We start from the raw sequence: 25,023 nt of genomic DNA, 5'->3' as shown, positions 1-25,023 counted from the left end.
TGGGAAGCTACAAGGAAAAAATACAAGAAGGCAGTCAAGGAAAAGGGAAATCTAAATTTGAGATGTTATAGCAGAAAAAACCAGTTCTAAAGATCATAGAGGAGAAAGACTGGGGCTTTTGTTGCTTTTGTTTAAGGACATTACTTAAAACACATTATTTAGAAATGTGGCTTGAAAACAGCTTGTGAATGCCCAGAAGGCCCACTAACACTTTGGTGGTTCTTCCCTTTTTCCAACCCCTGTCAGAGCAGCAGAGGTGAGAACTCAGAAGAGAAATACAGCTGGCTATCTACTACCAGAAGGGCTTCAAAGATATAGGGTGTGGCTCCTACCAGCAAACAACTGAAAGAGGAGGACCCCTGCCTTCCTCTGAGGACAGGCTCTGGAGAGAGGGAGAAACAAGTGGACCTCGTCCCATCTTCACTCTTCACTTGAGTTGGCTGTGTTCAAGGGAGCAGAGGGAGCCAGACAGCCCCAAGCTTCTGAGTCTAGATACAGAAGCCCATGTCCTCTGCTGTTCTTCATTTCTGGGAAATTGAAGTGTCTTCTGTTTCCAAGGAAGCTCCTTCCTGTTTGTTTTGTTTTCTAAGATGTTCATTTTTAAAGCCTGGCTTCTTATCCTTAATATTATTTTAATTTTTTCTCTTTGTTTCTGTTTCTTGCTCTCTCTCCCTGCCTTTAAATGAAACAAGTCCAGTCTTCTGGTTTTCTAGCCCCTCTGGATTCCCTTTTGACTCTTCCGTGCATCCCAGATAATGGAGAATGTATCAGCCAGCCTTCCCCACCAAGTCTAAAAAGACCTGGCCTTTCACTTTTAGTTGGCATTTGTTATCCTCTTGTTTACTTGTATTCCCTTAACTCTAACCCTGTGGAAGCATGGCTGTCTGCACAGAGGGTCCCATTGTGCAGAAAAGCTCAGAGTAGGTGGGTAGGAGCCCTTCTCTTTGACTTAGGTTTTTAGGAGTCTGAGCATCCATCAATACCTGCACTATGATGGGCTTCTGTTCTATGCTGAGGGCAAATACCCTACTGTGGGGAGAGATGGCACACCAGATGCTTTTGTGAGAAAGGGATGGTGGAGTGAGAGCCTTTGCCTTTAGGGGTGTGTATTCACATAGTCCTCAGGGCTCAGTCTTTTGAGGTAAGTGGAATTAGAGGGCCTTGCTTCTCTTCTTTCCATTCTTCTTGCTACACCCCTTTTCCAGTTGCTGTGGACCAATGCATTTCTTTAAAGGCAAATATTATCCAGCAAGCAGTCTACCCTGTCCTTTGCAATTGCTCTTCTCCACGTCTTTCCTGCTACAAGTGTTTTAGATGTTACTACCTTATTTTCCCCGAATTCTATTTTTGTCCTTGCAAACAGAAGATAAAAACTCCTGGGCTTAAGGCCTAAGGAAGCCAGTCACCTTCTGGGCAAGGGCTCCTATCTTTCCTCCCTATCCATGGCACTAAACCACTTCTCTGCTGCCTCTGTGGAAGAGATTCCTATTACTGCAGTACATACGTCTGCCAGGGGTAACCTGGCCACTGTCCCTGTCCTTCTACAGAACCTGAGGGCAAAGATGGTGGCTGTGTCTCTCCCCGGTAATGTCACTGTTTTTATTCCTTCCATCTAGCAGCTGGCCTAATCACTCTGAGTCACAGGTGTGGGATGGAGAAGGGGGAGAGGCACTTAATCTGTAACCCCCAAGGAGGAAATAACTAAGAGATTCTTCTAGGGGTAGCTGGTGGTTGTGCCTTTTGTAGGCTGTTCCCTTTGCCTTAAACCTGAAGATGTCTCCTCAAGCCTGTGGGCAGCATGCCCAGATTCCCAGACCTTAAGACACTGTGAGAGTTGTCTCTGTTGGTCCACTGTGTTTAGTTGCAAGGATTTTTCCATGTGTGGTGGTGTTTTTTGTTACTGTTTTAAAGGGTGCCCATTTGTGATCAGCATTGTGACTTGGAGATAATAAAATTTAGACTATAAACTTGGCTCCCTTGCCAGTGTTTTGCATGAGTCTTGATTTGGGAGGGAGGGAAGAGGACTCCCTAATTCCCCCACAGGGTCATGGTCACAACTCAGGTCAGCCCAAGTTGTGAAACAGAAGCCCAGAGAGATGAGGAGCCCCTATGAGGCCATAAATGTGTCTGCACTCCCCATCAGTTATCTTTTTTAACCACATAGATCACCAGGATGTCATGCCATCCCTTAGATTGGAAGTGTCAGGGACAGAAAAGTAGTAAGATGCTGGTTATTCGCATGAGCATCTAGTATCCTTTATGGCTTCCTTTGTGTTTGGCAAGTAAGTTTCCCAAGGTAATATGCCATCAGATGTCAATATAACTATACCAAGTCCTGGGCTGGGGGGAAGTACAGGTAGCTAGCTTTCTTGAAAAGTGAAGATGCTGCCGGCCACCATGGCTCACGCCTGTAATCCCAGCACTTAGGGAGGCCGAGGTGGGCAGATCACGAGGTCAGGAGATCGAGACCATCCTGGCTCCTAATTCCTCTTTAAATCATGTCAGTTTGCTTCTCTTCCCCACAATGTGATGGGTGACTGTAGGCCTGATCTCCCGTGGTCATGAAAAAATGCCATCCAGCCTTGGGGGTGGGTTACTGGGCAGGAAGTTTGAGTGTTGGATGCTTCCCCTTTACCCTTGCCTCTTGCTTCCCTAGTCCTTCAGTTAGACCCTATTGCTCTCCCTGTTGCCCTGGTAACCAGCTCTGCAAGAAGAAACTCAAGCTCAGCAAAGCCCCCAGGTTCTCTCTATCCTCCCAGCCTGCCTCTGGGTGGGCAGAAAGAAGAGGGTGTGTAAGCAGCAGACAGATAGCCTTAGGTGTTCCTGCCCAGTCCCCTTGTAGAAGCCCATGGGCTCAAAAAAAGCTCAAAGCTTTTTCGTCCCCCTCTCATAGTTGTTATTGATACCACCCTGCCTTCCTCTTTATTTCTTCCATAAGCGAGTGCAAATGCCCTGCCAGCTCTCCTCCCCTTCAGGGTCAGCGCACAGACCTGCTACCTTGTAGGCAACTCGGAGCACCAAAGACTTGGAATTCCAAAGTCAGCTCCCAGCATCTGCAGCCCACTTGGGTTGACTGTCCGTCTAGGGCAGTGATTTTCAATCCTGGCCATTTGTGTCATGTGAGGAGCTTTTCAAAAAATACCATAAGCCTTCGCCCTGGTTCAGAAATCTGATTTAATTGGTCTGAGATATGGCCTAGGCATCAGTTTTTTTTTTTTTTTTGAGACAGAGTCTTGCTCTTGTTGCCCAGGCTGGAGTGCAGTGGCACGATCCCGGCTCACTGCAGCCTCCACCTCCCGGGTTCAAGCGATTCTCCTGCCTCAGCCTCCTGAGTAGCTGAGATTACAGGCACCAGCCACCATGCCCAGCAAATGTTTGTATTTTTAGTAGAGACAGGGTTTCACTATGTTGGCCAGACTGGTCTCGAACTTCTGACCTCATGTTGCACCCTTCTCGGCCTCCCAAAGTACCGGGATTATAGGCGTGAGCTGTTGCACTTGGCCAGTATTTTTTTTTTTTTAATATGGAGTCTCTCACCCAGGCTGGAGTGCAGTGGCATGATAACAGCTCACTGCAACCTTCACCTCCCAGGTTCAAGGAATCCTTCTACCTCAGCCTCCAGAGTAGCTTGGATTACAGGTGTGTGCCACCATGCCCGGCTAATTTTTTTTGTATTTTTAGTAGAAATGGGGTTTCACCATGTTGGTCAGGCTGGTCTTGAACTCATGACCTCAAGTGATCTGCCCGCCTTGGCTTCCCAAAGTGTTGAGATTACAGGCGTGAGCCACCAAGCCCAGCCAGCATCAGTATTTCTGAGAAGCTTCCCTGTGATTCCAGTGTGTAGTCAGGGTGAAAACCACTGCCACTCCAGGAGGACCATGACTTGATGCTGGCACTCCTCACTGATTCAAAATGTTGAACTTAGTCTCTGCCTGACATCCTTGAGCATTTGGGGGAGTACTGGGGTCCTGTGTCCCAAGCTTCTAGCTTCCAGAAGTCTCTCAGTCTGTTTTATTTTCAACCCCCTACACCCTTCACACTCCCCAATTCGCCCTTCCTAACCAACAATTCCCAAATCCTGCCCAGAGAGAAGGTTACCAAGGCAACCGGCTTAATCTGGTAACTGTGGCATGTGCTGGGAGAGAAGCCCTTCCCTCTTCCTATTCAGTTCATAAAATGCTACCTGGGGAGCTCCAACCCATTCCAGCCACTTTCCCCTTTCAAGCCCGGGGATATTGGAGTGTCCAATAAGGGGAGCACAGGAAGCTGATACTCAGACCTCTAATACAGCTTCTTAGCCAAAATTGTGCACTGTCTTCTTTTTACTGTTTCCAAATCCACAAACAGATGGGTGTGCAAAGCTTTATTTCTGTGAACACATGCTCTAGCACACATGGGAACAGATATGCACATACATTGATACGTATGTCATACACACCCTGTTCAGTTTTACTACCACTCCCAGCCATTAGCATTCCTGTCTCTGCCTGGTTGGTGCTCGGTAAACAGGGGTGGGGCATTGTCCAGAGAGCCTCAACCCATCAAGAACCTGCTGCCACTCCCACACCTTGTAAGTCTAACCTGGATGTTCTCACACTTAGCATGGCTTTACGATGCACCCCCCTCCTCCCCCACACTCCTTCTGGGGCAGCATATCCTTAAGGACAGAATGCTCCTGGTGTGGGCATCAGGAGTAAGGATTACTTGGAGTGCTAATTGGCACCACTTTTCCCACTCCATGGCCATGTACACTTGGGCTCTGTGCTTGATGATAGTCGGCAGTTCTGGGGTTTGTCACCTGTCTCCATGGCCCTGCTTCCTTCTGCTGCCAGCTGGGCTCAGGTGCCCTTGTGCTCCTGGTCTCCTCCTCACTGCCTATTATCCCCTCCTCACCCCAGCTAGACCTGCCACAACCTGCTGCTCCCTGCCTGGCTCCTACCTGCCTGCCAGTACCTGCCCACAGACCAGGCCCACACCACCTATTGTGCCCTACCAGAGAGGACAGATGGGCACCGCCTCCAGTGGCAATGCTAATTCACCCAAGAGGCCTTCCCAGCCCTTCTCACAGAAGGAAGATAAACTCCACATATTTCTGTGAGTATGGGAAAGGTGCACACTTTTGGGTTCAGCAATCTGTAGGCCTGACCTGGGTACACAGGTAGGTGAGTGAAGGTGTCCAGGCCACAGACCTGTCCTGACTCTTTGAAATGATGCTGAGACCCGGTTATCCCTTGAGCCAGGAATCCTTCCCCATTGGTAAATCTCTGCCTTACCTTTGCCCTTAATTTCTTCTGCTTAGAACCCAAGTCCCTTACTGTTTCCCTCGCGGTCAACCCCAGCGCGCGAGTTCAAGCCTCGTGCGGCGCGGGGGCGAGCCGAGGAAGGGCAGGGGCGGGGACTGGGCGGGGACTGGAGGAGGGGGCGCGGTCTCGGCTCTGCCACCTTCCCCCTCTTCACGGCCAGGAGCGCAGCCGCCGCCGCCGCCGCCGCCGCCGCCGCGTCCTCTCAGCCTTGCGCTCCGCCCGCTGCCTCTGCCGCCGCAGCGCAGAGCCGGGCGCACCGGCCCCGCAGCCTGCCCACTCTTCGGGCCGCGTGCCGGCTGCAGCCGGCATGGGGGGTTGCTGAGAGCGAGCACTCCTTTCCTCTGGCACCTCCCCCGGCTACTGGCCACTGGACTCTGGCCAGCGAGGCTCGGCACCTCTGGCCCCCAGTCCGGCGCCTGGCACGGCCCTCTACTCTGCTCCTCCAGCTCTGAGCATCGTGTCTTCGCCGCCCCCCCTGCCCGCGCCTGGGACACCTGGGTCCCCCGGCGACCCCTAGGAGAGGGGCGGGGGGGGGGCATGAAGCCGCTGGAGAAATTTCTGAAGAAGCAGACGTCGCAGCTGGCGGGCCGAACGGTGGCGGGAGGTCCCGGCGGGGGTCCGGGGAGCTGCGGTGGGCCTGGAGGGGGTGGGGGACCCGGCGGGGGCGGCGGTCCAGCCGGGGGACAGCGGTCGTTGCAGCGGCGTCAGAGCGTGTCTCGCCTGCTGCTCCCCGCTTTCCTCCGGGAGCCCCCCGCCGAGCCGGGGCTGGAGCCGCCCCCTGAGGAGGAAGGAGGAGAGCCGGCGGGGGTCGCGGAGGAGCCGGGCAGCGGGGGGCCCTGCTGGCTGCAGCTGGAGGAGGTGCCGGGGCCCGGGCCACTCGGGGGAGGGGGGCCCCTGCGCTCCCCTTCCTCCTACTCATCTGACGAGCTGTCCCCGGGCGAGCCCTTGACTTCGCCGCCCTGGGCCCCTCTGGGCGCCCCCGAGCGGCCGGAGCATCTTCTGAACCGGGTTCTGGAGCGGCTTGCTGGAGGGGCTACCAGGGACAGCGCCGCCTCAGGTAAGGAGCCGGTGGGCTCGAACACCCAGAGCAGGGGCTGGCCCCGGCTCCTCTTCCTTGCCCTTGGAGCGTAGGGGTGGCGCCGTGCCGGGGCTTGGTTATAGGGTTGAGTGGTCCGCGTAAGCCGGCTAGGGGCCTAGCGGAGGTACAGACCCTCCCGCGGAAGAGGAGAGCAGTACCCACCTTCCTCCCTACAGCAGCCTCACCCTCGTCTGGAGAAGCAGCTGAGCCTCTTACTCTCCTTCAGCCACCCTTCCTTTCCCCTGGGCATTGGAGCCACTGACTCCCATGGGTCCCTGATGTTGAATACCTCCTCCTGTGGCCCCAAATTAGGGCCTGACACATTAAAATGGAAGCTGCCCAGCGCAGCCATGCCACCCGCCAGAGGTGCTTGAGCCCTGAAAACCCTGGGGTCCCTGACTGTTCAGAGGCCTGCACAGCGCAGGCTGACCCACCCAAGGAGGCAGTGCCAGATAGGCACAGGCCCCAAGCTGCCTTTTAGGCATCAGCAAAGGGATGCGTTGTCCTTAGCAGTTTGGTGGGGGGGATAGTATTCTCCTGGGGTGGACTCAGAAGGTGTCTGGGAGGGGAGAGGTGGCTGGGCCGGCATCATGTCCCTGCAGCATCCAGGGTGTCCAAGCGCCTCCAGCTTCCACCCTTCGGTGGCAGGCCTCAGCACACGGCTTTTTTTTTTTTTTCTTTTGGAGATGTAGTCTCACTGTCACCCAGGCTGGAGTGCAGTGGCGCGATCTCAGCTCACTGCAACCTCCACCGCCCAGGTTCAAGCGATTCTCCTGCCTCAGCCTCCTGAGTAGCTGGGACTACAGGCGTGTGGCACCACGCCTGGCTAATTTTTGTATTTTTAGTAGAGACGGGGGTTTCACCGTGTTAGCCAGGATGGTCTCGAACTCCTGACCTCGTGATCCACCTGCCTTGGCCTCCCAAAGTGCTGGGATTACAGGCGTGAGCCACTGGCCTGGCTAATTTTTGTAGTTTTAGTAGAGACGGGCTTTCGGGGTTTCACCAACTTGGTCAGGCTGGTCTTGAACTCCTGACCTCATTATCTACCTCCCCCCACCCCCACCCCACGGCCTCCCAAAGTGCTGGGATTACAGGCGTGAGCCACCGGACCTGGCACACGGCCTCTTTAAAACATAATCACCACACCCTGAGAAGCTTATTCCCTAAATGATGATACTATTTCACCACTCCCTTTCAGCACCCCTACTAAGGGGCCTTTGAGAAAACCAAGGCCCCAAATGGCTGGTTAGTTCTGAGGTAGAAGACCGAGGGTTCTTTAGGTCTAGCTCTAGGCATTACTCTAAGCCCAGGAGGGTCTGAGGTTTGGGAGCCCCGGCTGAGGCCCTAATGGTGAGGGCTTTCACACTTGCTCTCAGCCCTCGGCAGGGAACCCCAACCTAGGTGTGTGGAGGGGGGCTCCACTCTCCTAGATCCTTCTCAAGACCTGGGTCCTCTCCTTTGGCGCAGGCTGTAGTTGCCCTGGGGAGCTGACACCTTTTGGATTTAATTAGAAAAATATCAGATACACACAGCTCTCCTAACCATAACTTCCCGCCTACACCACACACCCTGTGTCTCTATGACACATTCCCTAGGGAGGCTGTACATTGGCCCAGAGCCTGCTTTGGAAAAGACAGATGCCCAACTGTGGCCCCCATATCAGCATCTCCCCAACTCTGCCCCATCTTACTCTTCCTTTGCTCCAGCTTAGGAATCCTGTGAGATAAAGTCTATGAAGGATGTCAGGCCTCTCGTTTCCTCACCCTCATCCCTGAAGCTGGGGGTCAGAGCTGGAGGCTCTCTGACTCATTGTAAGAACACAGCAGGGTAGCTGGGCAGGGAGGAAAAGGGAGAAGCTGTCTTTCCCCTTTTACAGGGGCCTGGTGCCACACGCTCCGCTCATTCTCCCCTGGGGTAAGACTCCTGAAATGTCACCCATGTTATCTGGCAGCCTGGATCCCCAGAGTAACTAGTTTGGGAAATTCCAAACCAGTCCCAGGTGAATGAGAATCAGCTTAACCTGCCACTCTGATGTTCTCCAATAAAACCAATGTTCTCAAGTCATCCTGGTCTCCTCCCAGGGTGTGTGGGAGGAGAGAACTTACAGAAGTTACTCTGAACCTACCAAAGCCTCTCCAACGTCCAAGCAGCCCCCTCTGACCACTAGGTTTTACCCTAACACTCTGCTTGCCTCAGGCATATTGAGAAAAGGACAAAGACTCAGGATTCTGGGTTCTTATTCCAGCTCCAGGCAAGTCCCTCCCAGCTCTGGGCCTCAGTTTCACATTTGCGAAATGAAATCCTTGAAGTCAATTAACGTGGTGTTGGTTTTCCTCCTCCGCCTTCATGGCTAGAACTGACCACAGGAGATAGTGAACCAAGGGCAGTCAGAAGCCTTGGTTTTGTCTTGGGACAGTGCCTGGGGACCTGGCCCTAACCAGTCCTGGTGAGGACACCTGGCTCTCTCCCTGCACCTTGTCTGTCTGTGTGCCAGGTGGCCCTGCCCCACCCCAGGGCTGGCTGCAAGTCAGGGCGACCTTGTACCCGGCTGACTGGCTGAGCCAGGCCCAGACGGGGGTGTGGAGGGGAAAGGGGTGGTGAGAGGAGCCGCTCCCCTTCACCATTCCATCATTAACCCTTCTGTCTCTGGGCACCTAAAGGACACAGGATTTCTATTTAAAGGTTCTGGGATCAAAGCGATGGCAGTCTCTCCATCTCCCTTTTAATCAGGCTGGTTCCCACCTGCCTAGTTAGAACTCAAAGCTGTTAGGTGGGGAATGGGGAGGGGAAGAGGGATACACACACATGCACACACACACTCCCCACTGATGCTAACCTCTGTGTTTGGAAATACTCTTTGTCTGGAGACTCTTCTGTGGGCTACTTCTTTTTTCAGGCAGAACTCAACCTTGGTGTGTTATCTGACCAACTTCCCACATACGCTAAAGAGAAGTGCACATGGCCATCAAAGGCACGCCCCCCGCCCTTCCCTTCAGCTGCCTTGGCAGCTGCCGAACCCACCCCCGCAGTGGCTGCCCAGAACCTTTACACATGTGTGTGTGCGCGTGTGCAGAGCATGACAAGGCAGGTGGCTGCGGCTCCAGCCTGGCTAAAGAGAACTTGCCCTCAGGGGCAAGAGAGGGAGGCACTGCATTTCCAGTTTCGTTCTGGAAGTGCCCACCTGACATCTGTGGTGCCCACTGATCTTTACAGATATCCTGCTGGATGACATTGTCCTTACCCATTCTCTCTTCCTCCCGACGGAGAAATTTCTGCAGGAGCTACACCAGTAATATCCTTTTGTGGAGTTTGGAAAAGGAGAGGTCAGAAGGGAGCCACTCCCTCTGTCCCACATGCAATCTCAGAGCCTAAACTCTCCCCTAGGGAAACATACCTGGGGCCGAGCGCAGTGGCTCACACCTGTAATCCCAGCACTTTGGGAGGCTGAGGCAGGCGGATCACCTGAGGTCAGGAGATCAAGACCAGCCAGGCTAACATAGTGAAACACCATCTCTACTAAAAATAGAAAAAATTAGCCAGGCATGGTGCCACGCACCTGTAATCTCAGCTACTTGGGAGGCTGAGGCAGGAGAATCACTTGAACCCGGGAGGCAAAGGTTGCAGTGAGCCGAGATCGCGTCACTACACCCAGCCTGAGTGACAGAGTGAGACTCCGTCTCAAAAAAAAAAAGAAAAGAAAACATACCTGGGTTTCAGTCCCAGCTTTTCTACTCATCAGCTGTGTGACTTGTGCAGATTACCTAACCTCATGGGGACTCAGTTTCCTTTTCTGTAAAATGGAGGTAAATAGCACCTGCCCTGCCTATCTATTAGCTGCTATGAAGATCAGTCTGATAGCAGATGTGGGAGTGCTTTGGAGGCTGCAGAGCCCTGTACAAATGAAAGGTGTTATTTATTTATTTATTTTGAGATGGGGTCTTGCTCTGTCACCCAGGCTGGAGTACAGTGGTGCGACCTTGGCTCACTGCAGCCTCTGCCTCCTGGGTTCAAGCGATTCTCCTGCTTCAGCCTCCCCCGTAGCTGGGGACTACAGGCGCACACCACCACACCTGGCTACTTTTTGTATTTTTTGGTGGAGACGGAGTTTCACCATGTTGCCCAGGCTGGTCTCGAACTCCTGACCTCAAGTGATTCACCTGCCTTGGCCTCCCAGAGTGCTGGGATTAAAGGCGTGAGCCACTGCGCCCAGCCAAGGTGTTATTATTCTACTAAGGGCACCTCTATCCCCACTGAATTATTGCTCTAAAACATCTGGTTGCCCAGTGAGTTATGATGGGGTCTGATGTAAACATCAGGCCATGGTTGTGCTTCAGTAGGGTCTGCTAGAGAGGAGCCACTGGATGGGCTATTCATAGGGTCTCATGTAAGCATGGGCCTCTCACAGAGTTATTTTAGGACCTAATTGTAAATGTCAGACCACTGAGTAGAGTGTTACAGGCTCCCAGCCAGGCACAGTGGCTCATGACTTTAATCACAGCACTTTGGGAGGCTGGGGCGGGTGGATCACTTGAGGGCAGGAGTTCGAGATCAGCCTGGCCAACAAGGTGAAACTCCGTCTCTACTAAAATACAAAAAATTAGCCGGGCTTGGTGGCAGGCACCTGTAATCTCAGCTACTCAGGAACCTGAGGCAGGAGAATCGCTTGAACCCAGGAGGCAGAGGTTGCAGTGAACTGAGATCATGCCATTGCACTCCAGCCTGGGCAACAGAGTGAGACTCCCTCTCAAATAAATAAATAAATAAATAAATAAATAAATAAATAAATAAATAAAAGTAACAAGCTGTCTTAGAAACATCAGGCCTTCCAGGCCGGGCGCGGTGGCTCACGCCTGTAATCCCAGCACTTTGGGAAGCCGAGGCGGGTGGATCATGAGGTCAGGAGATCGAGACCATCCTGGCTAACACGGTGAAACCCCGTCTCTACTAAAAATACTAAAAATTAGCCGGGCGTGGTGGCGGGCGCCTGTAGTCCCAGCTACTCGGGAGGCTGAGGCAGGAGAATGGCGTGAACCCAGGAGGCGGAGCTTGCAGTGAGCCGAGATCGCGCCACTGCACTCCAGCCTGGGCGACAGAGCGAGACTCCGTCTCAAAAAAAAAAAAAAAAAAAAAGAAACATCAGGCCTTCCAGTGAGGTATAGTCAGGTTTGTGGTAAACACCACTGGCGTTTATTAGGCGCACTGTGAGCTCCAGGCCCTGGGCTGGTCAGAGGTTGGATGGGTCTGGGCAGGGTATCCTCAAGTGAAAATCTAACCTGTCTAACCTGCAGGAGCCGGATGTGGTCAAGTGGTCATCGCTACCTACTCTAAGCAAAAGCCTGGGCTGGGGCATGAGGAGGTCTTGGCTCCAGGACCACCGAAACTCCTTTCTCTCTGGCCCCAAATCTAGAGAATACTTGGGGGCAATTTAGCCTCCCATCTTTCCTTTTTTTTTTTTTTTTTGAGATGGAGTTTTGCTCTTATTGCCCAGGCTGGAGTGCAATGGCGTGACCTCGGCTCACTGCAACCTCCGCCTCCCGGGTTCAAGTGATTCTCTTGCCTCAGCCTCCCGAGTAGCTGGGATTACAGGCGTACGCCACCACTCCTAGCTAATTTTTTGTATTTTTAGTAGAGATGAGGTTTCACCATGTTGACCAGGATGGTCTCAAATTCCTGACCTTAAGTGATCCACCTGCCTCAGCCTTGCAAAGGGCTGGGATTACAGGTGTGAGCCACCGCGCCTGGCCTTTTTTTTTGCCTTTTTTTTTTTTTTTTTTTTTTTGAGACAGAGTCATTCTCTGTCACCCAGGCTGGAGTGCAATGGTGCGACTTTGGCTCACTGCAACCTCTGCCTCCCAGGTTCAAACGATTCTTGTGCCTCAGCCTCCAGAGTAGCTGGGATTACAGGTGCCACACCACCATGCCCGTCTAATTTTTGTATTTTTAGTAGAGTCTTGGTTTCACCATGTTGGCCAGACTGGTCTCGAACTCCTGACCTCAGGTGATCCGCCCGCCTCAGCTTCCCAAACTGCTGGGATTATAGGCGTGAGCCACTGCGCCCAGCCTAGCCTCCCATCTTTCTTCTCAATTCCTCAGGTCTGCTTGCCTAGGGATTTTTCTTAACTTAAGGGTCAGCTTTGTTCGGGCAGGAGGCATGGAGGGCCCTGAAGGGCTGGGCCGGAAGCAGGCCTGTCTAGCCATGCTTCTCCATTTCTTGGACACCTACCAGGGGCTGCTTCAAGAGGAAGAGGGGGCCGGCCACATCATCAAGGTGGGCCTGGGGGAAGAGAAGGTGGGTAAACAGGCTATTAGCTCTGGAAGGGGGCCCCTGTGAAGGAGCCATACTTCTCATTCTGGGTACCTGGAAGGAAGAGATGCCAGGGAGCCTTAGCTTATATGGCTCTCCTGTGCTCAAAGGTATGGAGACCTTGCCCGGCCCCTGCAGAGAGTAGCCCTTGGAATGAGACCCCTTCCTTCACCTTCTTTGTCCTCCTCTCTCCAGGATCTATACCTGCTAATTATGAAGGACGAGTCCCTTTACCAGGGCCTCCGAGAGGACACTCTGAGGCTGCACCAGCTGGTGGAGACGGTGGAACTAAAGTGAGGGGGAGTGGGGCAGGGGCGGGAACAGGAAAGTGGTCCCCTGCATTCCTCTACTACAGGGGCTGCCTCTGGCCTATTGGCTGCAATATGGATTTGCTTGTTTGTTTGTTTTGAGACAGAGTCTCACTTTGTCGCCTAGGCTGGAGAGCAGTGGTGCGATCTCGGCTCACAGCAACCTCCACCTCTTGGGTTCAAGTGATTCTCATGCCTCAGCCTCCTGAGTAGCTGGGATTACAGGGGTGCACCATGCCCAGCTAATTTTTGTACTTTTAGTAGAGATGGGTTTCACCATGTTGGCCAGGCTGTTCTTGAACTCCTGGCCTCAAGTGATCTGCCTGCCTCAGCCTCCCAAAGTGCTGGGATTACAGGTGTGAGCCACTGTGTCTGGCTTCCAATATGGTTTTATTTCAGCTCCTTTCTCTCACTGAAGGGTGGCACAAAGCACTGTCTCCAGTCACTTTTTTGTCCATTCTCCCATTCATTTGTCTGATAATCTAGTGGTGTACTGGTAAATATTTAACAACCAGTGCTGCAGGAGAAAGAGCCCTGATTTGTAGCTTTTGCTGATTCCTACAGTGTAAACTCTGTCACCATGGCTGATTTCAAGCTACCAATGTGACAACACTGAAGGAGGAGTTGGGAAGAGACATGCAGCACAGGCTGTTATGTAGTATCTTCACCATACAGTAGATGTAGTAAAAGGTAGTAAAATGGCTGGGCAAGGTGGCTCATGCCTGTAATCCCAGCACTTTGGGAGGTCAAGACGGGTGGAGCACTTAAGGTCAGGAGTTCAAGACCAGCCTGGCTAACATTGTGAAACCCTGTCTCCACTACAAAAAAAAAAAGGCTGTGCGCCAAGGCAGGCAGATCATGAGGTCAGGAGTTTGAGAGCAGCCCGGCCAATATGGTGAAACCCTGTCTCTACTAAAAATACAAAAATTAGCCGGGCGTGGTAGGGCGCTCCTGTAGTCCCAGCTACTTGGGAGGCTGAGGCAGAAGAATTGCTTGAATCCAGGAGGTGGAGGTTGCAGTGAGCTGAGATCATGCCACTGCACTCCAGCCTGGGCGACAGAGTGAGATTCTGTCTCAAAAAAAAAAAAAAAGAAAGACAAATTAGCTGGGGGTGGTGGTACGTGCCTGTAGTCCCAGCTACTCAGGAGGCTGAGGCAGGAGAATTGCTTGAACCCAGGAGATGGAGGTTGCAGTGAGCTGAAATCACCTTACTGCACTCCAGCCTGGGTGACAGAGCGAGACTCCGTCTCTAAAGAAAAAAAAAAAAAAGGCCGGGTGCGGTGGCTCACGCCTGTAATCCCAGCACTTTGGGAGGCTGAGGCAGACAGATCATGAGAGGCAGATCATGAGATCAGGAGTTTGAGACCAGCCTGACCAACATGGTGAAACCCCATCTCTACTAAAAATACAAAAATTTAGCTGGGCATGGTGGCACATGCCTGTAATCCCAGCTACTCAAGAGGCTGAGGCAGGAGAATGTCTTGAATCCAGGAGGCAGAGCTTGTAGTGAGCCAAGATTGCATCACTGCATTCCAGCCTGGGTGACAGAGTGGACTCCGTCTCAAAAAAAAAAAAAAAAGAGGTGGGCTGGGTGTGGTGGCTCACACCTGTAATCCCAGCACTTTGGGAGGCCGAGGCAGGCAGAATGAGGTCAAGAGATCGAGACCATCCTGGCCAACATGGTGAAACCCTGTCTAAAAATACAAAAATTAGCCGGGCGTGGTGGTGCATACCTGTAATCCCAGCTACTCGGGAGGCTGAGACAGGAGAATTGCTTGAATCCAGGAGGTGGAGGTTACAGTGAGCCGAGATTGCGGCACTGCACGCCAGCCTGGCGACAGAGCAAGACTCTGTCTCAAAAAAAAAAAAAAAAAAAAAAAAAGTAGTGAAAACAGGAAGGAAACTGTTTTTTTGGTAATAACTTATTTGATTATAAATTTTATGTATTATTTATTAATTTGTATTATTATTTTTTAATAGAGATGGTTTCATTATGTTGTCCAGGCTGGGCTCCAGCAATCCTCCCACCTTGGCCTCCCAGAGTGTTGGGATTCTAGGTGTAAGCCACCACACCTGGCCTGACTATAAGTTTATAAAACATATATATTTATATATGGAGATATATTTGTTTATTTATATTTTAATGGCTCTTTAAAAAACAGTTGGTAAAATTCCCCAGAACTTAACAGTATGCTCTTGTGAGCCAGCGTGAACCAGCTTCAGGACACCACTGTATCCATCCATCCATGAATCCATTCTGCCCTTTTAGTTTCTCTCTTCTCTTGTCCCCACCACCACAACCCTTAGGGAGGCCTCAGCTTGTGGTCTAGCATCCTTCTCTGCCTTCTCTGTGCTGACACTAGAGAGATCTTTCATGCTCCTGTTCCAAAGGCATCCCTGCTCCCCATGCTTCCAAGAGAAAGTGAAACATCCCAGCATTCAATACCCTTCCCTTTCTGCCTTCTGCTGATCCTTCCCATCTCATCTCCTACATCCCCTCCATCCATGACACCTCAACTCCTGCACTCTCGAACTTCCCATGGTCGGTTATATTGTCCACCCCAGAATGCCCTCCTCCCACCCTGTTTTCTTTTTTTTTTGAGACAGAGCCTGGCTCTTGTCGCCCAGGCTGGAGTGCAGTGGTGTGATCTCGGCTCACTGCAAGCTCTGCCTCCCGGGTTCACACCATTCTCCTGCCTCAACCTTCTGAGTAGCTGGGACTACAGGCGCCTGCCACCACGCCCGGCTAATTTTTTATATATTTTTTTAGTAGAGACGGGGTTTCATCGTGTTACCCCAGGATGGTCTAGATCTCCTGACCTCGTGATCCGCCCGCCTTGGCCTCCCAAAGTGTTGAGATTACAGGCGTGAGCCACCGCACCTGGCCTTTTTTTTTTTTTTTTTTTTTTTTTTGAGATGGAGTCTTGCTCTGTTGCCAGGCTGGAGTGCAATGGCGTGATCTCAACTCACTGCAACCTCCCCCTCCCGGGTTCAAGCGATTCTCCTGCCTCAGCCTCCCGAGTAGCTGGGATTACAGGTCCATGCCACCACGCCTGGCTAATTTTTGTATTTTTAGTAGAGACGGGGTTTCACCATGTTGGCCAGGCTGGTCTTGAACTCCTGGCCTCAAGTGATCTGCCCACCTCAGCTTCCCAAAGTGCTGGGATTACAGGTGTGAGCCACTGCACCTGGCCTCCACCTCCTTCCCTTCCTGCTTTCCTCCAAAGCCCAGGTCAAATGCCATCTTCTCAATGAAAACTTCCCAGATCTTCCTTTTAGGAATAGCTTTCTTCTTCCCCTACACCAGCATAACTCTCCTGGTACCTTTGTTATATTATCAACACCTCCTGCCTGGTATTAGAAGAAGCTGTATGCCTGTCTATCTCCTTCCCAGACTGTGAAGTTCTTTTCAGCAAAATTCAGCAAACAGCTGATGACCTACTACCTACCATGTGTCAAGCAGTGTGTTAGGCCCTGGAGGATGAAAAGATACTCAGTAAGAACCAAATCCCAGTCCTCAAGAGCTCTCAATCTCATAGAAGAGATAAGAGGTGAACATAAACATTATCCCAATGTTCTATAGTAGTTGAGAGAAGAAAGTGACCTTCCTGGTGGGTGGGGTGGACCAGAGAAGAATTCATGGAAGAGGTGGCATTTGATTAGGGTTACTTGGATAATTATCCCATACTGCTCATTGTCCTCTCTTCTGACCCCCTTAACCACCTTCTGAAACTGGTGCTGGTGCATCCTTGACCCAATTCTGATATTCTTGCTTGATGTTGCCTGCTTGGTGTTGGTTGTCCATATGCCTGGCAGGGCGTGCTGATGCCCAGCTGTGTCCATGCCAGGATTCCAGAGGAGAACCAGCCACCCAGCAAGCAGGTGAAGCCACTCTTCCGCCACTTCCGCCGGATAGACTCCTGTCTGCAGACCCGGGTGGCCTTCCGGGGCTCTGATGAGAGTGAGTGTGGGCATTAGGAGGGGCGGGGTGTCCTGAGTGGCTCAGGGGGACATGTCTCTGGGTCTTGAGCACCCTCAGTGGCATCTCCCTGGGTGGTAGAACCAGCCCCTTTCACAGGACCTTCTTCAGAGGCCAGCCTCTGGTGGGGAATAGAGGCACCCTGGAGGAGACTGTGCCAGCTGCTGCCACTCTGCCCTCTGTTGAAAGCCATTTTCCTGTTTCCGTCCAGTCTTCTGCCGTGTATACATGCCTGACCACTCTTATGTGACCATACGCAGCCGCCTTTCAGCATCTGTGCAGGACATTCTGGGCTCTGTGACGGAGAAACTTCAATATTCAGAGGAGCCCGCGGGGCGTGAGGATTCCCTCATCCTGGTAGCTGTGTCCTCCTCCGGAGGTGAGGGTCAGGAAGAACTGGGCTGATGCTCCGAGAGGAGAAACTCACAAGCTCAGGGCTCTGGGGGAGGGGTAGAGACTGAATTCTAGGCCCTTGCTACTCAAAGTATGGTCCCGGGACAAGCCTCATGTGCACCGCCTGGGAACTTGTTAGGATGCAGCATCTTGCTGGGTGCAGTGGTGCAAACCTGCAGTCCCAGCTACTCAGGAGCCTGAGGCAGGAGGATTGCTTGAGCCCAGGAATCTAAGGTAGTACATTATGATTGCACCTGTGAATAGGCACTGCGCTCTATCCTGGGCAACATAACAAGACTCTGTCTCTAAAAGAGATGCAGCATCTGAGACCCCACCCCGACCTGCTGGTCTTGTTCAAATCAGCATTTGGACAGGACCCCCCAGGGGACTCCTATGCCTGCTAAAGTTTGGGAGGCACTAGCTGGGCATGGTGGTGTGCACCTGTAATCCCAGCTACTTGGGAGGCTGAGGCAGGAGAATCACTTGAACCGCGGAGGCGGAGGTTGCAGTGAGCCGAGATCAAGACACTGTGCTCCAGTCTGGGCAACAAGAGAGAAACTCCGTCTCAAAAAAAAAAAAAAAAAAAAGTTTGGGAGGCACTGGTCTAGGACTCAGGTTCTGATCTGAGTGCTGCCCCTCACTCACCTATGGATTGTTTTCTGATCCTTTAACCTCCCTGTGTATGTAAGGATGCCACATTTCACAGGCTAAAGACACAGGATGAGTGGGAAGGCAGAAAGCCAGCAATGTCGCTGAAGCTTTGTTTTCCTCTACAGTAGGAAAAAATTTCAGCCTTCCCAGTGTCACAAGGACAACAGAGTAAGAGAAAAGCTGTGAAAGAAAGGGAGTAGAAAAAAAGTTATAAATGCAAAAGAAATAATCATTTGACAAATTCCAGATAAATATGGCATAAACTAGTGATAATATGAGTTCCATTAGTCTTGAATGTGTCAGTGTGGGGTGAGGAGTTTTTGGATAGGACAGTGCCAGTGTGGGACGTGTGAGGGTGCAGGCGGCAGGGGCTGAGGATGAGCAGCTCTTTCTCCTGCAGAGAAGGTCCTTCTCCAGCCCACTGAGGACTGTGTTTTCACCGCACTGGGCATCAACAGCCACCTGTTTGCCTGTACTCGGGACAGCTATGAGGCTCTGGTAAGAACTTCCCAAGGCCTTGACTGGAATGGAGGGCTGAGGGGGGCTGTGAGCAATCCCTCACCCTGCCACCAGGAGCCCAGCCCCTATGCCCCTGCCTGCCACCAGGTGCCCCTCCCCGAGGAGATCCAGGTCTCCCCTGGAGACACAGAGATCCACCGAGTGGAGCCTGAGGACGTTGCCAACCACCTAACTGCCTTCCACTGGGAGCTGTTCCGATGTGTGCACGAGGTGGGGACCGAGGCTGGTGCTATGCTGGGGGGCTGGAGGGAGAAATGTGCCATTGGGAGACGGTGTTCGCAGCACAACGTCCTGGTTCCAAGGCTCACTTGCAGCAAGCCCTTGGGCAACGCATGGCCGTAACCTTTGTTCCCCCATCTGAAAAAAATCGCAAAGAGAGAGACCCCAGAGCAGAGTGGCTCAGGGCCCAAGTGCTGTTTACACAGAACCTGACCCAGGATTTGTATTTTTAAAATATTCACTATTAAAGAAATAAAATAAGGCAGAGACAATAATGCCTAGCAGATGGTTGTCTTGAGGATGTCAGCCGTGAGCGAATGCCTGGCACCTAGTAAGTGCTCAGTAGCTGGTGAAATATTATTAATGCTGGTTGTTTTCTTTTTCCGCATCTTTGCCGCCTCCTGTCCTTTCTATTTTTCTATTTTCCACCCCTTCCGCCCCCGCCCTCCTGCCTTTCGCTCCTCATCGCCTTGCACTGCCATCTTCCCACCCACTCCCCTCACCCCCTGGCGCCCTGGCCGCCCCTCCGCTGCCGTGGGTGCAGCTGGAGTTCGTGGACTACGTGTTCCACGGGGAGCGCGGCCGCCGGGAGACGGCCAACTTGGAGCTGCTGCTGCAGCGCTGTAGCGAGGTCACGCACTGGGTGGCCACCGAAGTGCTGCTCTGCGAGGCCCCGGGCAAGCGCGCGCAGCTGCTCAAGAAGTTCATCAAGATCGCGGCCCTGTGAGTGCGGCCGTCGGCGGGATGGGGGGCCGGAAGCCCGAGGCCCGCGCCGCCGCCCGCCCCTGACCCCGCCTCCCACCCCCGCAGCTGCAAGCAGAACCAGGACCTGCTGTCTTTCTACGCCGTGGTCATGGGGCTGGACAACGCAGCTGTCAGCCGCCTTCGACTCACCTGGGAGGTGATGAGACCCCTCCCGTTCCTACCTGGGCATCTGGGCATCCCGGGCTCCCCAAAGTGCGTCCTCCCGGGACGGCCGCCGGCCTGGAGGGAGTCTTTGTGCCAGTTGGAGGGAGGCGCCCTCTTCTGGCATACGCAACCCCAGGGCGCACAGCTTGGCTAATGGACCCTGTCTTTGTGCAAATTAGTGAAAAGCCCGGATCCCGCCTGAGTCGCGGCAGGCAGCCCTTGGCCAGGTCAGGTCGCAGACTTGGCTGTGGGAGTTGGGCTGATTTTCATCCACACTCAATGGGGGCATCTTTATACAAAGCACCTGCATAAGACAGACCTGGCCTTCCCCAGAATAATGAATTCCTCTGGGCTGTTTCAAGCCTCTAGACTTAGCCAAGGCCTGACTTCATTTCCCCACCCACCAGCTTCCCAGCCCCCTACAAGCCATGCAGGCCCTTTTGCCCTCCAACAGGGAGAATTAATCCGAGGCTCCCATGTAACCCAAGGAGCTCCACTCTGATATCCCTTCTCCTTCCTTCAAACTCTGCAGAAGCTGCCAGGGAAATTCAAGAACTTGTTTCGCAAATTTGAGAACCTGACGGTGAGTGGGTTTGGCTCTTTCTTCTGCTCTTGGACTGAGAGCCCAGAAACCCTCTGTTCCCATAAACCCCCTTCCTCAAGCTTTCCTTTCAAGGTGTTTAGTGTATGGGACCCCCCCACCCTCCTTGCCATGCTGGAGGGTGAGGTTGGAAGGATTGCGCCCCTGTTTTTCTTGAAGGAAAGGGGGAGTAGTCAGGTCCCTCCCCACCACACCATTAGAAAGCCCCCAGCACCCCTATCTGATCAGGAATGTATACAAGGCAGGGGGTGAGGGAGGAAGCTGAGGACATCTTTGGGATGCATTGGCCAGTCTGTCCCTTGATCTCTGTCCTGTGGAATACTAGGACCCCTGCAGGAACCACAAAAGCTACCGAGAAGTGATCTCCAAAATGAAGCCCCCTGTGATTCCCTTCGTGCCTCTGATCCTCAAAGGTGAGAGAGTTACTCCCAAGCTATGCCGCTTCCACCCATGCTTCCCTTCTCCTATGCCCTGCTTCTGACTTCCAGCCCCCTCTCGACTCAGCCCTGAGTACCCACCTGGAGAGGAGCCCCCCACCACAGACGGAGTGGGTTCTGGGGAAGAGCGGGGTCCTCGGGTGCAGTGGCCCCTTTCGAACTCCTCTCTTATCCTTTCCTCACATTGGATTCTCTCCACGTCCCCTAGACCTGACTTTCCTGCACGAAGGGAGTAAGACCCTTGTAGATGGTTTGGTGAACATCGAGAAGCTGGTGAGTGAGTGGCACTGCAAACCCCTAGTCCCACAAGTGGGGGGCTTGCATCCTCTCCCTCTCTCATCACCTCCCAAAAATAGCAGCCTTCCTCCAAGTGCCCAGCTTGCCTAACAGACTCTTGACTGTCTCCCTGGTGGCATCACTGTGGCAACCCACCCACAGGTGGCAGAGCTGACAGGCAGCTTGGGGGCAACTTCACCTCCCCCTCACATGGCACTCTGTTACACCCACTCCTTTGGTCCTTCAGAGACCCTCCAGAATTGGAGACTGGAGGGAGTAAAGCAGAGTGGGAGAATGGCGGAGGGGGAGCATAAGAGGGGGAGCCTCTTTCTGTGCCCCTTTCAAGGCTCATTCCTTGTCATCTCCCAGCATTCAGTGGCCGAAAAAGTGAGGACAATCCGCAAATACCGGAGCCGGCCCCTTTGTGAGTACCCAGGGTACTGAGAGCAGTACAGATAGAGCTTTGACTGAACGGGAGGGTTCAGGGGAGAACTCCCTGTCCAGATGTGTATTTCCATACACTTGCTGGTTCCCCATTCTCTCCTTGCCTCTGCAGAGGCCTTCCTGCCCAACATCTGTCTCAGTCCACAGCCTGATCTTCTGCCCGGTGTGTGTGTAGAGGAAGAAGGGAGGCTGGGAACCTGACTGCCTCTCCCTCTTTACCCACTAGGCCTGGACATGGAGGCATCCCCCCATCACCTGCAGACCAAGGCCTATGTGCGCCAGTTTCAGGTCATCGACAACCAGAACCTCCTCTTCGAGCTCTCCTACAAGCTGGAGGCGAACAGTCAGTGAGAGTGGAGGCTCCAGTCAGACCCGCCAGATCCTTGGGCACCTGGCACTCAAGCACTTTGCACGATGTCTCAACCAACATCTGACATCTTTCCCGTGGAGCAACTTCCTGCTCCATGGGAAAGAGGTCGATGGATTTACCCCTGGACCCATAAGTCTGTTCATCCTGCTGAAGTCCCCTCCCCATTGCTCCTTCAAGCCAAAACTACACTTTGCTGGTTCCTGTCCCCTCTGAGAAAGGGGACAGAAAGCTCCTTCCTCTGTGTCCTCCCATTGAGATCTGTTCTGGGGATGGAGCTTCCAACTTCCTCTTCCAGCAGGAAAGAATGCTGCTCACCCTTCTGTCTTGCAGAGTGGGATTGTGGGAGGGATTGGCAGCCTTCTTCTCCACCACCTGTCCAGCTTCTTCCTGGTCAGGGCTGGGACCCCCAGGAATATTATGTTGCCGTGTGTGTGTGTGTGTGTGTGTGTGTGTGTGTGTGTGTGTGTGTGTCTTCTTTTAGGGAGCAGGAGTGCATCTGGTAATTGAGGGTGGATGTTGTGTGTGCTGGGGAGGGGTCCTTCTGTTTGGTGCTACCCTTGTCTACTCTGCCCCTGGATGGTGCGGGGTGCTTTCTCCACCCCCACACTCCCTGCTCAGCTCCTCGTGCTGCCCTGCATGCCCAGGCTTGTGAGCCAAGCTGCTTTTTGGGGCAGGGAGTAGCAGCAGGTGGGAGGGGTTACCCATCAGCCCTTGCAAGTCCCCCACTCAGGCCTCTGGAAGGTCCAGGGATGGGCTCTGATGAGAGGGTAAAAGATGCTCAGGGAAACACAGGCCTCAGCTGCCTAGAGGACCCTCCCCCTGCCTTGCAGTGGGCTGGGGTAGAGCAGTATCAGGAGCTAGGGTTGTCTGCTGCCCACACTCCTGCTTTTTGGGATATCTAACTGCTAAGGAGGGAGTTGACATCCCCCTTCTGGCTCATGTGTCTGACACCAACAACATGGTCTCTGTCCCTCTCTCTTTGACTCTCCCTTTGTCCTCCCCATAGAGCTGGGGTGGGGTGGATCCCTATACCTGGGGCAGGCAGCCCCAAAGTGGGGGAGGGGGATGGCAGAGACTGTAAAGGCGCCACTGGACTCTGGCAAGGCCTTTATTACCTTTACTCCCCTCCCTCTCCCATCACCAGCCTCAAGGCCTGAGGGGTGCAGGGGCTCCTGGCAGCTACTTAGGGTGAGGTTTCCTGGCACAGACTCACCCTTCTTTCTGGCACCACCTCTTTCCCTTTTGAAGAGACAGCAACAGCCGTAGCAAAAGCAGCTGCTGCTCCTGCTATGAGGGTGTATATATTTTTTACCCAAAGCTCTGGAATTGTACATTTATTTTTTAAAACTCAAAGAGGGAAAGAGCCTTGTATCATATGTGAACATTGTATCATAGGTAATGTTGTACAGACCCTTTTATACAGTGATCTGTCTTGTTCCTGCAGCAAAAATCCTCTATGGACATAGGCAGGTGCTGTGTCCCATGCCCTCTTGCCCTGACAGTGTCCCATGGGCCCCCTTCTGCTCCCTGCCCCCTCCCTGCTACTGCTGATGCGCTCTCCTCTCCCTGCAGCCCCTGGCTTCCCAGCCTTCCTCCTGACCCCTTCCAACAGCCTTGGAACTCCAGCTGCCACCACCCTCTGGGTCGAACACTGGGACCCACTGGCCCAGTCTTGGCTGCTGCTTACCCCTAGCCTTGATGCCTGCCCAGGGACCCCCAGCCCCCTCCCGTTGCCCTGCAGCTTTAACAGAGTGAACCATGTGTATTGTACAGGCGCGGTTGTTATTGCAGAAACCGCTGGGTGGAGAAGAAGCCGATAAAGTCTATGAATCAACCTGCCTGTTGTTCTCCATTCTGTTTTCTTTGAGGCTGTGGAAGTGCTGAGGGAGGGGAGAGGGGATGGCCGCCCAGTGCTGTCAGGAGCAGGGCTGTTCTGGAGTGACTTTGAAAATGTGGGTGGCGGGGTACAGTGGCTCATGCTTGTAATCCCAGCACTTTGGGAGGCCGAGGCGGGCAGATCACCTGAGGGCGGGAGTTCGAGACCAGCCTGGCCAACATGGTGAAACCCTGTCTCTACTAAAAATACAAAAATTAGCCAGGTGTGGTGGTGCATGCCTGTAATCCCAGCTACTTGGGAGGCTGAGTCAGGAGAGTAGCTTGAACTCAGGAGGCGGAGGTTGCAAGGCGCAGTGGCTCTCCAGCCTGGGCAACAGAGCAAGACTCTGCCAAAAAAAAAAAAGAAAATGTGGATGAGAAGAAAAGATGCCAACCTCACAAGACATGTCACATAATGCCTGGAACTCAGAAGAGGGGATGGGATGTTTTAGTTCATACATGTTCCAGGTGGCATAAATATGAGATCACATTTAATTCTAATGCTAAGGTAGAAGATTGAGGCACAGCAGTCCCAGAATAATGACTAGTGAGGGCACTGGTCCCCTAACCCAGGTCTGTCCCCTGCAGACAGCATGTACTGTTCACACAACCAATATTTACCAGTTCTACTAAGTTTTTTTTTGAGACGGAGTCTTGCTCTGTTGCCCAGGCTGGAGGGCAGTGGCGCGATGTCTGCTCACTGCAAGCTCTGCCTCCCAGGTTCATGCCATTCTCCTGCCTCAGCCTCCCAAATAGCTGGGACTACAGGTGCCCACCACCATGCCGGGCTAATTTTTTTTTTAATATTTTTAGTAGAGATGAGGTTTCACTGTGTTAGCCAGGATGGTCTCGATCTCCTGACCTCGTGATCTGCCTGCCTCGGCCTCCCAAAGTGCTGGGATTACAGGCTTGAGCCACCGCGCCTGGCCCAATCCTACTAAGATTATAGGGTGCAGAGAGCCTAGCGTTAGGCTTAAATGATAGCCTGAGTTCCAGGAGACATCATACACTCAAATAGCTATACCTGGGCCCTTGATAATCCCCATTCACATCTGTTTCTGCCTCAGTCTTCTGCATCTCAGAAAAATGATCCTCTCATCCACCCAGGTTTTCTCTCTCTGTTGCCCAAGCTGGAGTGCAGTGGCGCAATCTTGGCTCACTGCAACCTCTGCCTCCCAGGTTCAAGTGATCCTCCTGCCTCAGCCTCCTGAGTAGCTGGGATTACAGGCAGAGGCCACCACACCCGGCTAATTTTTGTATTTTTAGTAGAGATGGGGTTTCACCATGTTGGCCAGGCTGGTCTCAAACTCCTGACCTCAAGTCATCCACCCACCTCAGTCTTCCAAAGTGCTGGGAT

General features: G+C 52.9%; 2 protein-coding genes across 4 annotated transcripts in view; both read left to right on the top strand.

The window, feature by feature from the left end:
* Positions 1-1,967, top strand: part of CASC3 (CASC3 exon junction complex subunit) — a 31,769-nt gene extending 29,802 nt beyond the window's left edge. For 2 of the 3 annotated variants that reach the window (XM_004041762.5, XM_055388220.2), the window contains one exon: positions 247-1,967. The gene's annotated coding sequence lies outside the window, so the exon portion shown is untranslated. The remainder of the gene's footprint in view (positions 1-246) is intronic. The other variant, XM_019027668.3, reaches the window with a different exon arrangement.
* A 3,493-nt stretch (positions 1,968-5,460) lies between these two features.
* RAPGEFL1 (Rap guanine nucleotide exchange factor like 1) lies at positions 5,461-23,625 on the top strand. The gene is made up of 15 exons (XM_031011543.3): positions 5,461-6,360; positions 9,595-9,673; positions 12,514-12,649; positions 12,881-12,978; positions 16,842-16,954; positions 17,184-17,351; positions 18,417-18,514; positions 18,623-18,745; positions 19,299-19,477; positions 19,565-19,655; positions 20,196-20,246; positions 20,590-20,677; positions 20,910-20,974; positions 21,347-21,401; positions 21,648-23,625. Exons 1-15 carry the CDS (start codon positions 5,841-5,843, stop codon positions 21,770-21,772), a joined length of 1,989 nt encoding a protein of 662 aa, XP_030867403.1. The 5' UTR covers positions 5,461-5,840; the 3' UTR covers positions 21,773-23,625.
* Positions 23,626-25,023: the final 1,398 nt, after the last annotated feature.

This window comes from Gorilla gorilla, chromosome 4, assembly GCF_029281585.2.
Source record: "Gorilla gorilla gorilla isolate KB3781 chromosome 4, NHGRI_mGorGor1-v2.1_pri, whole genome shotgun sequence".
In the NCBI taxonomy this organism is placed as follows: domain Eukaryota; kingdom Metazoa; phylum Chordata; class Mammalia; order Primates; family Hominidae; genus Gorilla; species Gorilla gorilla.
This window is presented reverse-complemented; position numbering and strand designations above follow the sequence as displayed.